This window comes from Toxotes jaculatrix, chromosome 14 (assembly GCF_017976425.1).
Source record: "Toxotes jaculatrix isolate fToxJac2 chromosome 14, fToxJac2.pri, whole genome shotgun sequence".
NCBI classification, from domain to species: domain Eukaryota; kingdom Metazoa; phylum Chordata; class Actinopteri; family Toxotidae; genus Toxotes; species Toxotes jaculatrix.
In genome coordinates this window covers 26,187,117-26,203,810 of record NC_054407.1, presented here as the reverse complement: position 1 = coordinate 26,203,810, position 16,694 = coordinate 26,187,117, and the positions used below count along the sequence as shown (strand labels likewise).

At 50.6% G+C, this 16,694-nt stretch overlaps 1 protein-coding gene across 3 annotated transcripts; it reads right to left on the bottom strand.

The window, feature by feature from the left end:
* Window positions 1–4,331: 4,331 nt before the first annotated feature.
* On the bottom strand, window positions 4,332–16,157 carry LOC121193727 (receptor activity-modifying protein 3-like). Of its 3 annotated transcripts, XR_005895313.1 has the most exons (5): window positions 15,557–16,157; window positions 10,434–10,463; window positions 10,088–10,247; window positions 7,032–8,099; window positions 4,332–5,885 (listed from the first exon to the last, which is right to left on the bottom strand). XR_005895313.1 is itself a non-coding variant. In XM_041056177.1 (4 exons), exons 1-4 carry the CDS (start codon window positions 15,666–15,668, stop codon window positions 7,844–7,846), a joined length of 558 nt encoding a protein of 185 aa, XP_040912111.1. In that variant the 5' UTR covers window positions 15,669–16,157; the 3' UTR covers window positions 6,527–7,843. The 3 variants fall into 3 exon arrangements, 2 of the variants coding, with proteins under 2 accessions (XP_040912111.1, XP_040912112.1); XM_041056177.1 differs by lacking the exon at window positions 4,332–5,885 and having other exon boundaries at window positions 6,527–8,099; XM_041056178.1 differs by lacking the exons at window positions 4,332–5,885; window positions 15,557–16,157 and adding an exon at window positions 10,863–12,850 and having other exon boundaries at window positions 6,527–8,099.
* Between the last annotated feature and the right edge of the window lie 537 nt (window positions 16,158–16,694).

Genomic DNA, 16,694 nt, shown 5'->3' with positions numbered 1-16,694 from the left:
ATCCCTGTCTGAGGTGAGCGATTCATCGCGGCTCCTCCGTGTTCAGTCTTTATTACTGGTACAAATCATTCTGACATTTTATTGTCTTCAGGATTTTATTTCAGTCCTTTTGTCCCAGTGTTGAATTCTGAGCTTTGTTCTTTTCAGATCACAGCACTTGATGAAGCAGAGGAATCCTGAGCTCTCGGGATAAATCCCTCAGCTCTGGATCACAGGCACATGAAGGAGCATGTTTTGAATCAGCGGATTAAAGAGCAGCGCTCTGCACTGATCTCGCCCCGGGGCTCTAATGGACCGATCTGTCATGACGTTTTGGAAAAATGAGCTGTGAGCATCGACCTTCGGAATAATCCTCTAAACTAAAACATGTCCGGTGTCCAACTGTGTCCGTGTTCTCTGTGTTTATATCTCTGTGTGAACCACATGGAGCAAAGGCTCCAGGGGCCGAGGAGGAGCCACAGTCAGATGGTGGAGGAGGTGGAGCAGCTCTCCACAGCCACAGCCGGTCTCACAGGGACTGAGGCTTTTATCTGTGAAGCTTCTCCTCTTTTCCTCAGTCCCCAGCAGGACACGGCTCACACTGTTTAACATCACACAGCTCAGCTGTGCTGTGTGATGTTCAACAGGGATTGTGTTGTTGTTATCCTGCTGCCTTCACTGTCATTTTGCTGTGTGCAGACATTTTAATTCAGAATGTGTCGAGTTTCATTTATTTCAGCTGCTTTTGACAGAAATCCTGAGATTACATCTTTGATGTTGTTGGGCTCGATGGGTTTGTGTAACAGGAAGGTGTCATAAGACGGACAGATACCGTGAACGTCCATTAAACTCAGAATCTGTTGCAGAAACAAAATAACAGGGACATCCACAAGGGAACAGAGGACAGATCCAGGAGGTGACGCAGGTGCAAACATGGACAGAGACACAGACGAGCTGACAGAAGAACAGGGGGAGCAAACGAGACTTAAATACACAGAGCAGGGGCAACAGGTGAAAGCAGTTAGGGCGGGGCACACAATCACAAAGGCAGGAAACCAGACAAAGACAGGAAGTAGACTAAGACCAGACACACTAGGGACAAGACTTCAAAATAAAACAGGAAATACTATGCAACACTCAAGAAATCAAATGAGAGTAACATCAAATTCAAACTCCGTCCAATGATCAGGATGGAACCACAAATGTAGACCGTGGTTCTTCCAGTGGACCGGAAGGTTCCTCAGTGATCCCCCTCAACAAACCAACAAGGTGTCGGGTTCAGGATGGAGCAGGGTCACAGGTCAGGACAGCTCCAGGACACCGAGGGGCAGGAACAGATGGACAGTGTGGGACATGCAATCACAGGGGATGATTAAACAAACACATGATAAAGTGTCTGTGTGTGTGTCTGTGTTCAGTGGGACTGTGTGTGTGAGAAGCTCTGCAGCAGGAAACGCTGCTGTGGACCACAGAAGAAGAAGCTGCAGCAGTGTTTACCCTTCCGTCTCAGCTTGTTGAGTTTGAAAATGATAAATGAACATTAAAACACGGGTGAAACATAAACACGCTTGTGTGACCAGCGCAAGGTTCGCAGCATCTCTGAGAATCTGCGTCATGACCTCAGACGTCGATGCTCAGTGGGACGGAGCGAGCCAATCAACACCCCGTCAAACATAAACCATGTTTATCCTGCAGCTGCGCGCTGCTGGCCCTCAGCTGGATGTTTCCACGCTTACTTCCTGTTCCCAACCACGACATGAAGACGGCTTCGTGTCTGCAGTGATGAGGTCGCCGATGCTGTGAGGGGCAGACGTGTCTCTCCCGTCCTGTGTCTCTGTCACAATGTTCAGGACAGATTATGGTACAGATCCTTCACACAGCTCACTGTTAATGCACATGTGCAGAGTTCAGTCTTAAAGGAGCCTCAGTAAATCCCTGTGTGGCATCGAGAGGCGGATTCCTGGAGACACGCAGAATCCCAGCCGACACTGACCCAGCAGGACGGTGTGACAGCATCTCAGCCACAGAGACGTCCACCTGTCCAGCTCTCGCTCCATCAGTCTCTGGTGACAGGTGACACGCTGTCCCTGATGAACTGAATTCACCTGTAAATATATATGAGTTTGTATATCGACCGTTTGTGTCCACACACACAGGAACACTAGTGTTTGATGTTTGTATTGACTGAGAGGCAGAGAGGTGGAGGTATGTGTACGCACACACACACACACACACACACACACACACACACACACACACACACACGCGCGCGTCTCGGGATAGCTGAAAGCAGATCCTCTCACTGTCTGTCGCCGTCCTCTCTCTCTTTACCATCACGAGTCCTTCATGTCACTCAGACCAGGTTCTGGGGGGATGCAGGCCGGTTGCCATGGAAACTCACTGCCCTCAGTGTCTGACTTTTTATAGCATTCAGAGAGCTTCAAGAACACACACACACACAGTCACCATTCCCCTTTAACAGAGCTCTGGTTGCCTGGTAACAGGTTTTTAATGAGGCTTTTATTGGAGGCAACTAAGACGAGTGGCTCCTCACCTGAACTCCATACAGTGATGATGTTCGGGCTCTGTTCACTGATTCACCTGATGCTTCATGTGATCACAGCTCTGAACGTTTATTCATGAGTGAGAGTAAGAAAACGTTCATACAGAGGAATGTGATGGAAGCTGAAGCACAACATAACAGTTCCTGTCTGATCCCATCAGTCCTGGAGCCGGACCAGACAGGACCGGACCAGACAGGACCGGACCGGACCGGACCGGACCGGACCGGACTGGACCAGCCTCGGACTCAGCAGAGCTGTGAGTGAACGGCTCAGGTTCACACAGGTGGTGATTAATCAGACTGTTCCCACACTGAGCGACAACAGGAGGAACATCACAGAAATAATCATACTGATGTCAGTGTGTTGGCATTAGTCTGCAGCTGTGTGTGTGTGTGTGTGGGTGTAAACAGGAAGATGGAGCTGAAGGAAACTCTGTTTTTAGGAAAAGCCTCCTTTGAATCCACTTCTGTACTCACAGCAGCAGGATGCAACACCCAGAATTCAACAGGGCGCAAAGACGTCAGCGGAAAAGTGAAGCTGACTCCTGAGGTTACAGAAGCTCTGACCCTGCTTCACACAAAACACCCAGCGCTCCACTCTCAAGGTCATGTGATCTGCACGGTCTGTGGAAATCTACTTTAAGACCAGGTCCCAAACTGATGAGTGAGTGACACCTGCACGACGCTCTGACAGATGCATCCACTCTCCTCTGCTGTGGAAATGCTTTCATTATTATCCAGGTGTGTTTTCTACACATACAGGAAATTACTCACACACACACACACACACATGCACGCTGGAGAAAAGGGCTGCCTACTCGAGAGATCGAACCCGCGACAAAGCATCAGCAGCTACGTCCCTCAGAACGACAGGACGTCGGCACAAAGCTGCGTCTGTATCTGCAGCGTCTTCTCTCCCATGTTTCCCTGCAGCATCCGGAGTCTCACGCCAGCAGCGACCCAGTTTTCAAACGAGTCATTAACATTTCATCTCGAGGTTTTACACATTTAGATCCAGGCACCGAGCTTCTGCAGCCACACACAGGTTCTGGTTCCAGCTCCAACACGTCGCTGGTTCATCGTCACCTTCATCTGAAAGTCAATGAATCACGTTTCAGTTACAGAGCAGAGGGTCAGGGTGAGTTACACTGATTCATGCTGTCACGTCTCACAGCATGAAGACCCCCTCAGTCTGACCTGAGTGTGTGTTCAACAACAACAACAACACACAGACACACACCACACGCAGTGTCTCTGGACCACCACCATCTGTTTCTGCAGAAATGATGCAAGAAGTTGCACAAGTGGCCTGATCACATGACACACTGGTTTGGTAATGACTGGACTGAGCAATCTGTGTGTGTGTGTGTGTGTGTGTGTGTGTGTGTGTGTGTGTGTGTGTGTGTGTGTGTGTGTGTGTGTGTGTGTGTGTGGTGATCTGGCCTCCAGCATCAGAGGGGTTGAACAGGGGAGGGCAGAGGGATCACTGGGGAAAAGGAGAGGGGGTGAGGAGGGGTGAGGGAGGGGTGAGGGAGGGGGGTCAGCACTGGGTGAGGAGGAACAGGAGATGGTGAAATAAAGATGAAGGAGGGAGGAAGCTGCAGCTTAAACTCCCCGCCTGTCCTCTGCCTGTCCTGTCTCATCAGACCCTGTCCTGCAGTGACCCCAGTCTTTCCCGTCTTTCCAGCCAACAACCATAGCCTGATGAGGACGCCACCTGTCCAGGAGTCCACTGCAGAGCAGATGGGGTGAGACTGATACTGCAGCTGTTATTTCTGTGTGTGGTCGACAGGGTTTTCCAGGAGAGACGTCTTCATGTCCTTTATTTGAGAAGACAGCTTTATTTTCACGGTGTTTTCCTTTGTGATTAATCACATCCATCAGTTCATTTCTACAGCTCACAGGCCACCGTAGCTCAGAGGGACAGGAAGGGAAGACAGGCAGACGTCTGAGTCAGTGTCAGAGACCAAGTTAAAGAGGGAAAGACAGAGTGGTTTATGGGGACGGAGGGGGAGACTGGGAACTGCAAACTGGGAGGATGTCCTGTTTGGGTCATGTGTTTCTTACTGTGGGAAAGTGTGTGTGTGTGTGTGTGTGTGTGTGTGGTCTGGTTTTGCTACTTGTGAGAACTGACTTCTGAAGACACATTGTGAGGACAGCTCTGAGGACAGTTTGTTGGGGTCGGGGGGGACAATGGGATTAAATTAATGGAAGTCAATACAATGACCTCACAAATGCAGAAGCCCACCGTGTGTGTGTGTGTGTGTGTGTGTGTGTGGGCCCCTACACAAACACAGATAAACACAAGCATTTTTATCATTAATTATAAAACTAAAACATAACCTTTAACCCCTGTAGTGATCACTCACACTGTGTACATCATCAAAACAGATGTGTATGTGTGCGTGCGTGCGTGTGTGTGTGTGTGTGTGTGTGTGTGTGTGTGTGTGTGTGTGTGTGCTGGGATCTCTGCGCAGCAGAGCAGGAAATACTTGGGGAGAATCACAGCAGCAGCTACCAAACTGAAACCATCATCAGACTCACGCAGACAGAAAGTGAGTCCCAGCACTGGTTTTCATGTCTCTGCTCACAGCTGTTTGTTTGTTGTTTCCCAGTTTGAGTTCATCCACTTTCACCAGGTCTCCAGTCTGCGACAGATCTGACACACACAGACACACCTGTGGACAGTTTAGAGTCTGTGTGTCTCTGGACTGTGGGAGGAAGCTGGAGAACGCAGAGGGAACCCACAGAGAAACCCAGAGCGATGGATTCAGAGCACAGTGACTGAGCCACGGTCTGAGTCCATACGCTCAGCATCAGGCCTCCTCCCTCAGGTGACGACAGGTTTCCATCCACGTTTATCAGGTTTCAGCTGAATGTCCAGAGAAAGTCTTCAACCTGAGTGAGGCCTGGTTCCTGCGCTGTCTGCGCTCTGCCAGCAGGTCAGCCATCACAGCAGCGCAGCTCTCACACTTCCTGTACCACTTTTAGTCAAAACCGTGGGGTCAGCCCACTTCCCTGTATTCTTCTGTCAACTCTGGGAAAAAGTTTTAATATCCTTCCTGCCTCTGAGACGCTGGCCGTGTAGGCGCAGTGAAATCCATCCTTGAGGGCAGCTGCCCTGCAGCGTGTCCCCTCACCGCACACTGAACTATTGTCTCCTCTGTTTGCGTCTCTTTGTTTAGCCTCGCAGAAGAAAGAAAAGCTCGTGGCTTCCTGAAGCTTTCAGAGGGAAGAAATGCTGGCTGCTTTCTGGCCGTTTGTTTGTTTAGGTGGAGTCAGTAACGGTGCTGCGACGGTTGTGTGGTCACCGAGTTTGTCGTCTCCAGCTTTGCCGTCCAGCCTGTGGAAGATCAGACTGTCAACATGAGTGACGGACGGCCGCTGACGGCGCTGACTGCATTGTTACACTCAGGCTTTATTTACATGAAGCAGTGATAAGATCTGAAACTGCACAGACTCATATTGTCTCAGGTTTCACACACACTCACACTCACACACACACACTCACTCACACACACTCACACACACACACTCACACACACACACTCACTCACACACACTCACACACACACACACACACACACTGGTTCCAGGCCTTCAGCGTTCTCAGGTCAAACGCTCTGTTTGTCGCACACTGACCTGTTTGTTACACACCGTGTCCCCCCTGTGTCCCCCCTGTGTCCCCCCTGTGTCCCCCCTGCAGGCCTCCTGTCTGACTGGTTGTACAGTTACAGTTAGAAACACGGTGTGTGACATTGGTCCAGCGAGGCACTGACGTGTCAATGATTTAACGCAGCTACTTGCACACACACGTGTGTCTCTGCGTCTGTGAATGTGACACTTCACCTTCAAACCGCTGCCTGTTTTCTTGTTGCTGCTAAATGAAACATGATGTCTCACTCCCGAGGCCCAGATTGGACAGATGGGACGTCACATGGTCTGTTCCACAGAGAGAAAAGCAAAGTGGGACGGCTGTGGCTTTGAACTGACTTTAATTGTGACTTTAAATAGAATCTACAGTAAATCATTCAGCCCGCAGGTGATAACACGATGAACCCTTCAGGACACACACAGCTACACACTCCTCAGGCAACAGATTAGAAAGAGGCTTGCTTTGTAAGCAGGGAGCGCCCAGGTGGGTGGAGCTGCCTGCAGGATGACTCCAGCCAGGTGTCTGAGGAAACACCTGCAGACCGAGCAGAGCAGGGTGAGCGACCTCTGTGCTGGACTGAAGCTCTGGGCTCAGAGCAGCTGAGGACTCTCAGACCCGCTCACTGTTAAAGCTGCTGCACAGTTTTCTTTTTCTGGAGTTTTTTAAATAAACAGAAACCATAACTTAACATGTCTTATACAAACAGGAAGCATTCATGTACTCAAGACCAGCTGGACCCCCATCTGATCTGAGACTGACAAACACAGACTGACGTGGTCTCTCAATTTCAGGTGAGGACTCAGCTCCAAAGAGCCGTAGGTACGATGTACGTACGTTAAATCCAGCGCTCGGAGTACGAGGAGCGGCGGTGCAGGTACAGCAGACAGCACAGACAGAGTGTGACTGTACAGAACGAGCTCTCAGTGTCAGCTCACAGTTCTTTCCATGGATCTGTCCATCTGTCTGTGGAGACACAGTGAGACACACACAGACACACACTGCCCTGAGTCTGTGACAAACAGGAGCCGTTCACCACATTTCAGAGGAATCCACCACAATGAAAGAAACACTTTGATATTTTGGGACAAAGGAAGTTTGTTAGCTCTCATGTCTGAGTGATAGATATGTAGCTGGAGCTAGCTGCTAGCTAACTTAGCTTAGCATAAAGACTAGACACTGTCCAAAGGTAACCTGCCTGGAAACAGACCCACACACACGTTGTTGTCCAAAGTGTGGTTTTGTTGGACTAAAGAAACACGACTTGTGTGACTCAGTGAGCTTTACGGTGGATGGAAGGCAGCAGTTTCCCGTTTCCAGCCTTTATGCTAAGCTAAGCTAACCTGCTGCTAACAGTTTCCTAATATTTCACAGACTGATGGTATCTGTCTTCTCAGGAAGGAAGTTCCTCAAAAGGATGTTTTCCCAAAACCTGAATCGGAGCTAAATCACTGAGCTGAACATGTGGAGCGTGTTCAGGTCAATGCAAAACGTTTTTAAAATACATAAAGTAAAGTTTTCTTAAACAAGCAGGAACTGCTGTCCTTGTCTCCGCAGGACGTCTGGGTGGTTTGGAAACAGTCTCCCAAATCCTGCGTGCACTCGTTAGCCGTCCACAGTGCTGTTAGCGTTCCAGTCTGAACTCAGTCCTAGGCCAGGATATCACTCCTCTTGCTGCACCAGACCACCAGGGCAATCATGGCCATTGTGAGGAAAACAGGGACGAGGATGAGGATGGTGAGCGTGTCGTCCGGCGGGTCCACCCATACCACCTGCTCTATGGTGCAGTTGGAGAAGAAGTGCTTGTGTATGCGGATGATGTAGCTCTCCACCAGTGGGTTGGGCCAGTAGCAGTGGACGATGCGGGACTTTGTCTCTGTGCAGAGGGTGAACAGGTGGTACTCACTGTGGAGGAAGAAGAGAGGGAAAACATTAGCAGCCGCTCAGCACTCAGCACGACCTGATCCTGGCTGCCCCTCTGTAAATCATGTGTTTGAACACACACAGGAGGCTTCAGTAGTTTCTTCAGCCCTGAGTAGTGACTGCAGGTTTTCCTGAGGAACCCAGGGTGTGTACAGCAGCCTCAGTGCTGACAATCAGTCACTGACTAACACCTGGGACATTATGTTAAACTGCTTTATTCATTCACTTTACCACAAACAGGTTTGTAACAGCGACACATCAGACTGTTTCAGCTCCTGACGTCAAACTGCTGCCACTGATTCCACATCATACAAACCCTGCTGTCTCAAAGGGATCATATATGTACGTATGTTTACTGTGTGTGCTGTATGTACCCGTGCACACGTGCAGATTCATACAGGGCACCGCACACTGACCTGAGGTCAGTGAATATTAAAGCATCTGAGCTGTGAGGCAGGAGTCACCAGCTGCAGCCTGCAGGGCTGACAGCTGTCAATCAGCTGCTGAGTTCAGGATCTGTGGCTCTGTGTGGGAAACCTCAGCACGCTCCTCCTCCTGCTGCTGCTGCACACGCTCACCTGCAGATATGGTCATGTGATGCTCCTCCAGGTGCGCATGGAGAGGATGGATCATATCTGACATCTACACCTGTACATGTGTCCATCTGAGTTGTGTGCAAACACACAACAGACCCACACATTAACACACAATAGTAAACACATTCTGCTGCGTCTACTCACTGTCAGTTTGCTTCACGTCTGAGTCTGATAACGAATAAATCAGACTGAGCCACAGAATTTCTAACATTCAGCAGGAACTCAGAGGGACCAGCTGATACTGGACAGACTGGAAACAGCTGAAGGACACGCTGATGTCCTCCAGCTGCTGCTCTGCTGTTTATTTACGGAGCGTGTTCAGTATCTGCAGACTGGTGATGAAGCTCGGCGCGGTTCACTGCAAATCTACCACCTGAACAGGAAGTGAAATGCACATCGGCCCTGTGGTGAAGCTGCGGCCATCAGACCAGACTGTGGTGACAGTGCTGAGGAGCTTGTGTCCATCGTATGAATCACATCAGCAGCAGGTAGAGGCCTGATGGCTGCAGCAGCACCTCTGTTCCCCTGTTAGCAGCAGCAAGGCAGAGAATCAATATGTTATTAGGGGTAAATGATTAAAGTGTGTACATGCTCACGCAGACACACACACACAGCCTCAGAGTGTGTGCAGACTTTCCTCAGCTGGTACCAGCTGGTGCCGGCTCATCTCAGGGGTCAGTGCTGGTTCAAACACGAGGCCTCAGCCTCTCTGTCTCCTTCTTATCACAAGCCTCCAGACTCCACAGCAAACTGCTGAGAAACGTCCTGGAGACGGAGGTCGTCCAGGTCTCACACAGAGCACAGCCAATACAGCTGTCAGCTGCAGTCACATGACTCAGAGCAGGGCTCATGTTTCTACTGTTCAACCTGAAGTTAATTCATGTTCTCAAACAGCTGCTTATCTCCACATCCAGCTGTTACAGATCAACATCTGGAGTGGTCTCTGAGTCCACCTGAGGACTCTCAGCCCAGTGGTCCGTCTCTTTCAGCTCTGTGTTTGGTCCCTACCTGCTCCTGAGAAACATCTATATCAGAGAACAGCAGAAACAGTGAAGAGGAAGAGCTGTGATCAGGTGAGGACAAAGTGATCAGGTGAGGACAAAGTGATCAGGTGAGGACAAAGAGATCAGGTGAGGACAAAGTGATCAGGTGAGGACAAAGTGATCAGGTGAGGACAAAGAGACGTGTTAACATCGCTGAGGCCTGAAAACACACGAGGGCTGACTGATCCGTTCGTGGTCTCAGGTAGAAGGAGCTGATCTGTCCTGATCTGGTCCCTCAGACTATGATGGACAGATGGACACACGTCTCAGGCTCAGACAAAGGTGCTGACGTTTCAGCTGAGAGACGAACCTCCGTGAACGTTTGTCCTACCTGATGAAGTGTGTCAGGTTACACCAGTGCTGTGGGTCGATGTGAGCCATGTCCCGCCTGAAGTCCTCTCCACACACCTCCACCTCCCACTGAAGACGGGACTCATTACAGGCTTTCCTTGGCTGGGGGGGGGTGGGCTCTGCACTGAGAGTGTCCGCCGCTGAGAGGACAGGGAGCAGAGGACAGAGAAGACACAGAGAGAGGACAAAGAGCAGAGAACTTACAGCTGCTGTACCCAGCCTGGACAGAGACTGAAGTCTCAGGATGTTTAGGATCTGTACTGATGGGTGGATGGATTCATTTGTGAATGGATGAGGGGTGGATGGACGTGTGAATGTGTGCTTACCTGACAGCCCCGTCATCACGCAGACGCTGCCTGTAAAGAGACAGGACACAGTCAGAGACTCTGATCCTCATCGATGGTTCACGGCTCCGACATGTTGAATTTATTGACTTCACATTTCTTGACCTTTGACCTTCCCGCCCTCTGATCTTTGAAGGAGCGTCTCATCACAAAAACGTGTTTAATAATGACCAAACATTTTATTCATTAGCAGCTTCTGGGACACTGAAGGACACTTCATGAATCCTGTGAGACGTTTAAACATCTCACAGGATTCATGAACATACTGATGGACCTGAGGACGTCCTGCTGTGTCCTCACACAGAGCTGAGCAGCTTGTTAGTGTGTGAACATCACAACAGAAAGACACAAATAAATTCATTCATTAATCATTGATATCATTATTTTTCACACAGCTGAGGGAGGACGAACAGGAAGATGAGGTGAACTGCATCCGTCTCCGATCCAGACTCATTTCCATGGCGACAGAGTCAGGAATGATGGGAGATCAACGTGCCCCTGCACAGGAAGCTGTGCGTCTGTTTTAGCGTGTGAGGATGTTTTCAGATGCAGAGGTGGTGCTCTGACAAGTCGTCAGACTGAGACCACGCCCACATGTGACGGTGAAGCTGCAGGCATCAGGCAGGGCCGGCGTCCATGCAGGTCCTCAGGATCTTTGCTTCAGGGTCTGGGTCCCACGGCAGCATCAACCTGACATTCTCAGAGCTCAGAGGTCAAAGTCCAACCTTTGAGAGGGCGAAGGAACCACAATGCACTTTGCCATTTAAAGTTCAGGTCACAATATTTTCAAAAGGGCAGAAAGAATCTTTATAATTAGAGAGAAAATACCAGAAAAGAGTGAAATAAAAACTTCAGGCTGCGCTCGGGTTCACTGTGAGCTCAGGCAGGGAATTCCTGTCAGCTCTGCGCTTCAACAGAGGACGAGACAAGAAGTCAAATCTTTTCTCTCTGACTTTAAAAGATGACAACGACTTCTCAGAGTCTCAGACAAACGGGGGTCTGAAGGTGACGGCTGAGCCCCCCTCGGATTTATACCGGATCAGGAGACAGCCGAGGGCACCGCCTGAGCGTCCCCGAGCTCACGAGAGGTCACCAAGTCCAATCCACAGACTCGTCTCCGTCTGCATCGTTACTTCACCACATTAAATCCACTCCCCTTCAAACGGGAGTCAGAGGACTGGAGACGCACACATGGACAGAAAATCATTTCTCAGGATTCCTCTGAGACTCTGAGCGGTCAGAGCTGATCAATACATCACATCAAATGTTATGGCACTTTTCCACAGCACTCTCCATCTCTGCTCCATCAGCCCTGAGTCAGTACGCCACCACCCAGATCAGCACTTCAACAACCTTCTTAAAGCAGCATGACATCACTGGGTTATAGATCCCCATGATCCTTCATCTGGAGGAGTCGCTTCTGTTTCAGAACAACAACCGACTCCTGGAAAGACCGAGGAGAAAGTGGAATAATTAAAAAGACTGGAATAATCTTAGATTCTCTGCATGTGGGGGTTTAAAATGAGCAAGATGCTACCAGGCTGCAGTTACTCTAACATCTGGCAGCAGGATAATAATCAGTAAACACTCATCAATAAGGCCGAGCTTCAAACCGACAACCTCCTGCCTTCAGCTCAACACTGAGGCAAATGAAACACAGCCGTGGCTCAACGTTAAAACAACGTCCGACCTGTAAATCACACAGAACCAGCTGACATGACAGCGTGCCTGTGGAGAGGAGGCTCAGCTGGCACGCACGCCACCACGCTGTCATCTGCTGCCTGTGCGGGGGCGGGGCAGGGCAGGGCGGGGGGGGGTATAAATTATAAATGTAGATAAATATAGATGGAAGAGCTGCCGGCTCTGACCAAACTGATTTAAACTCAGACTGCAGAGGCAGAGCTTCCATCATCATCATCATCATCATCATCATCAGGACACTGAGCTAACGACCTATGCTGGGGGGGGGGGTCTGTGGATTTTATGACACCACAAAATATTTTGTTAGCTCAGTGATGGAGGTCCTGTCTGACTCTGTCTACAGCAATAATTAAAAAAGGCCTTGTCCCTCCATCTGTCTTTCTGCACAGATAAACTGACCAAAGCTGAGCCAAGGGAAGAGGAGAGAGAGGAGGACGGAACAGAGGTGAGGATGGATGAAGAGACAGGACACGTGGACGGTCTATGGACTGACTGACGTGTTGACATTAATGGACCATGGACATTCATGATCCCACAGGATGAATCCTGCTGATTCTTCCTCTGCTGCCATCATCAGGTCAAAGGTCAAATGTGGACGCTGCAGCCTCACAGAGCTGTTACTGTTAGTGAAGGCACACCTGGGCAGGTGGAGCCTGGAGGACACTGTGATCCAGGAACACTGAAAAGCTTCAGCTCGGAAACATTCGCATTAGACTGGGAACTGGACTGAACTGGACTGGACTGGACTGGACTGAACTGGACTGAACTGGACTGGACTGGACTGGACTGGACTGGACTGAACTGGACTGGACTGAACTGGACTGAACTGGACTGGTTGCTGAGTCAGCTGGGAAAGTCAGGAGATGACGGGACAAGAGAAGAAGCTACGTGATGAGTTTCTGTGGGACTGACAGAGCAGAGAGACATGAACTCAGAGACTCTGTGAAGGAGACAGAAGACGACAGAGGGACAATCAGGGGCTGAACATTGAATAAGCCAAGAACACCTAGGGGTGGAGGAGGGAGGAGAGGAGAGGAAGACGAGACTGGAGAACAACAGACGGGAACTCTGGGTACTTGACAAACAAAAGCAGGAAGGGGGGGGTGGGGTTGCATGACCATGATGGAGACAGAAATAAAATGCCAGAGGTGGAGCTGTCCACGATGGTGGACTCTCCTGAGAGCCGACGGCAGTCCGGTCCTGGAGCAGGTCGGCTGTGATCTGAGGGTCGGCGGGAGGTGACGGCGGCTCTGTGTGACAACAGGCCGCTGGCGGCGCAGAGGGAAATGACAGCAGAGCTTCAGTGTTTGTCTGAGCCGGAGCACCATCAGCAAACAGCTGCTCTGAAAATGTGTGGAGACGAACAGAAATGGCGGCGTGCTCACAGAGAGCTGCTGCTGACAGATAAGAAACACAGACGCGATTATAACACGGCGCGTCGGACAATCAGCACACTATGAATTCCCAATCGTTCTTCGTTAGCAAAGATAATCAGGCAGAATAACAGCATTAGAGAGGCAGCGCGGTTCAGCCTTTCATCAGGAGTCCCCTCATGCTCTCATCCCCAACTCCACACAAGCCTTTCATCCTAACACATAAAAGCCAGAAACAGCCAACGACAACGAGCTCCACTGGAACCATCACACCCAGTCACAGCCAGTTACTGCTGCTGCTGGGAGGAGCTGGGAGGACACTGTGGGACGGAGCGTCTCACAGGACAAACAGTCGGATACAACGAGCCACGTTAAACACACTGCTGAAACTCACACTGAGCTCAGTCAGATTAAAGGTGCCACACACACACACACACACACACACACACACACACAGACCCACACACACACACACACAGACAGACACACAGACACACACAGACCCACACACACACACACACACACACACACACAGAGGCAGAGACCAGAGACCACTGATGCTAAACACCTTGGCTACAGGGACGGACGAAAGGACAACATGGACACACAGTGGAGACACGTATCGACCGCCCAGTTTCTCTCAGAGTCCATTCGCTGTCTAATCACACCTGACTCTGAACATAGACCAACAGTAAAGGCTCTGTCTGTGTCAGCTGAGTGATCTCTGCCTCGGAGACAGCGAGGACGCTGCCAGCGAGCTGTCCACAGCCCGAGAGGAAGGAGACAGAAATTCAAGCTGCCACAGCGAGTCAGAGACAGTGAGGACGAGCTGTCCACGCCACCTGAGGACGTTCATCAGTTGTCTCTGCAGATGCTACAGGCCTCACACACTCTGTACAGAGAGGTGGAGCAAACTGACAGAATAATGACTGAACTAACCACACGAACATAACATCAGACACCTCCGTCCTCTGTACCACTGTCCTCTGTGATGACACATTGGATCAGGGAACAGTGACACGCAGCTTTCAGAGGAAGTCTGAGGCAGCGTCGTTTTACTGACACTGAACATGAAGCGTGTTTTCAGCTGGTTTTCTTGGCTGGACAGAGCTGTAGGCCCACAGCTGTTCCATGGCAGAGATCCAGCAGAGTCCAGGCTGAAGGTCTTGGCTGGACACACAACGTCCTCCTGCCTGCTCCACACTGGAAAGACTCTTTAAAGTGTGTTGGATCCGTGACTTCGTCACTTCTCCACCTTCAGGTTTACTCCTCCAGAGGCTCCGCGGGGCCGATCACCACCCTCATCCTCAGATCAGAGTCTGAGTCTCTCTGAGCTACAGAGCTGAGACTGAAATCCTCCACACAGGAGAAGACAATATGTCCAACCAGCATCAGACCAAATATCGAACCGACAACTGCTCTGAGAGCTCAGCCGTCTGAACCACATCCTGGACAGAGTCCCTGTGCTGCAGACCAGCTGGACACGTGAACCAGCACCGACCCAGCAGCAGCAGCGTCTGGTCTGAGCAGAGGCTTCATGGGTCAGCCTGCACCACATGAAACATCATTTCATACATGATTTCATCCGTGTTCCACCAGCTAATGAGCCAGATCCACAGATTCCCATTGGCCCCAATATAGGTCAGGTCCATCCACTGGGGCATGAGGCCACGGTACAGAATCCTCCCGCGCTCTGCCTGAGCTCTGAGATCTGCCCGATGGGTCCTCCTAAACTCCCAGAGCGTGTGTGTGTGTGTGTGTGTGTGTGTGGGTGTAGGTGGGTGTAGGTGGGTGTAGGTGTGTGTGTGTGTGGGTGGGTGTGTGTGTGTGTGTGTGTGTGTGTGTGTGGGTGGGTGTGTGTGTGTGTGTGTGTGTGTGTGTGTGTGTGGGTGTAGGTGTGTGTGTGTGTGTGTGTGTGTGTGTGTGTGGGTGTGTGTGTGCGCCCAGTAACACGCAGGAGCATTTGTAGGGCAGCATGAATGGCTCAGTGTGAAGTCTCTGACAGACACACAATAACACAAACACACTCACCCAAAATCCCGACCACTAAAAGTTTCAGCGCCGCGCGCTCCTGTGGATCCATCAAGCAGCGAGAATCTGGTCCGACCCCGAACGAAAGCTCAGCTCCGGGAACACGAACCATAATTCAGTTTATCCTCAGTGAAGGTCCGAGTTCCGTCATGACTCCGGACCGTAGAGGATCCGGAGGAAGAGCCAGAACAACAAGACTAGCCTGGACCCGGAGCGTGATTCCGGACTGTCCTGACCGCTGCCACTTCTCTGAGCCGCGAGGAGTCCGCTCAGGACCAGTGAGACGGTCCCGCATCCTCTGCGGGGGAGGAGGGGGAGGAGAGGGAGGAGAGGAGGGGGAGGAGAGGAGGGGGGAGGAGATTCTGAATAACCACGAAGACGAAACCGATGTAATTCCCATCATGCACTGGAGACATTTAAAATGACACAGGAAGCTGATGCAGAGGACGATGAGAGGAATAGAAAGAAAGAAAAAGAAAGAAAGAAAGAAAGAAAGAAAGAAAGAAAGAAAGAAAGAAAGAAAGAGGAAAAGCCTCTGCCTCTCTCTCAGTGTCTCTCTGCTCTGTCTGTCCTCGTCTCTCTGTGTCCTTCTTTCAGTCTGATTGTCTCAGAGCTTTAAACTCCTGACATTACTGATTGTTTCCTTGATACGAAGAATAAAAGCTCAGATTTCAGTTCCCTCTGCTCTGATCCGTCTGTGGACCAACACTGCCCCCCTGTGGTTCTCTGTCGGCCTGCAGCCTCACTGACTCACTGAGCCTGCGTCGTTACGTCTGTATAACTCACAGAGGCCGGGGGCCACTTTATTAGGAACACATTTACACCTGCTTATTCATTCAACCACCCAACCAGCCAATCACGTGGCAGCAGCAGGTAGAGGTCAGGAGCTCTGCAGCCTGAAACTAAAACAAGCAGCAGCTCTGAGGACGGAGACACCTCAGTGATGGTGAGAGTCAGAGGTCAGAGGTCAGCCTCTGCAGAGTCATTTCTGTGACTTCTGTGTGCACTCTGACCTCTGACGAGCCTGTTCGCACTGCAGAGGAATAAACGTTTCCTTCTTCATTCCAGCAATGGAAGGAGCAGGGTGTCGGAACAGGCGCTGGTCTTCCTGCAGAGGCTGAGCCAAAGCTGTTCAGAG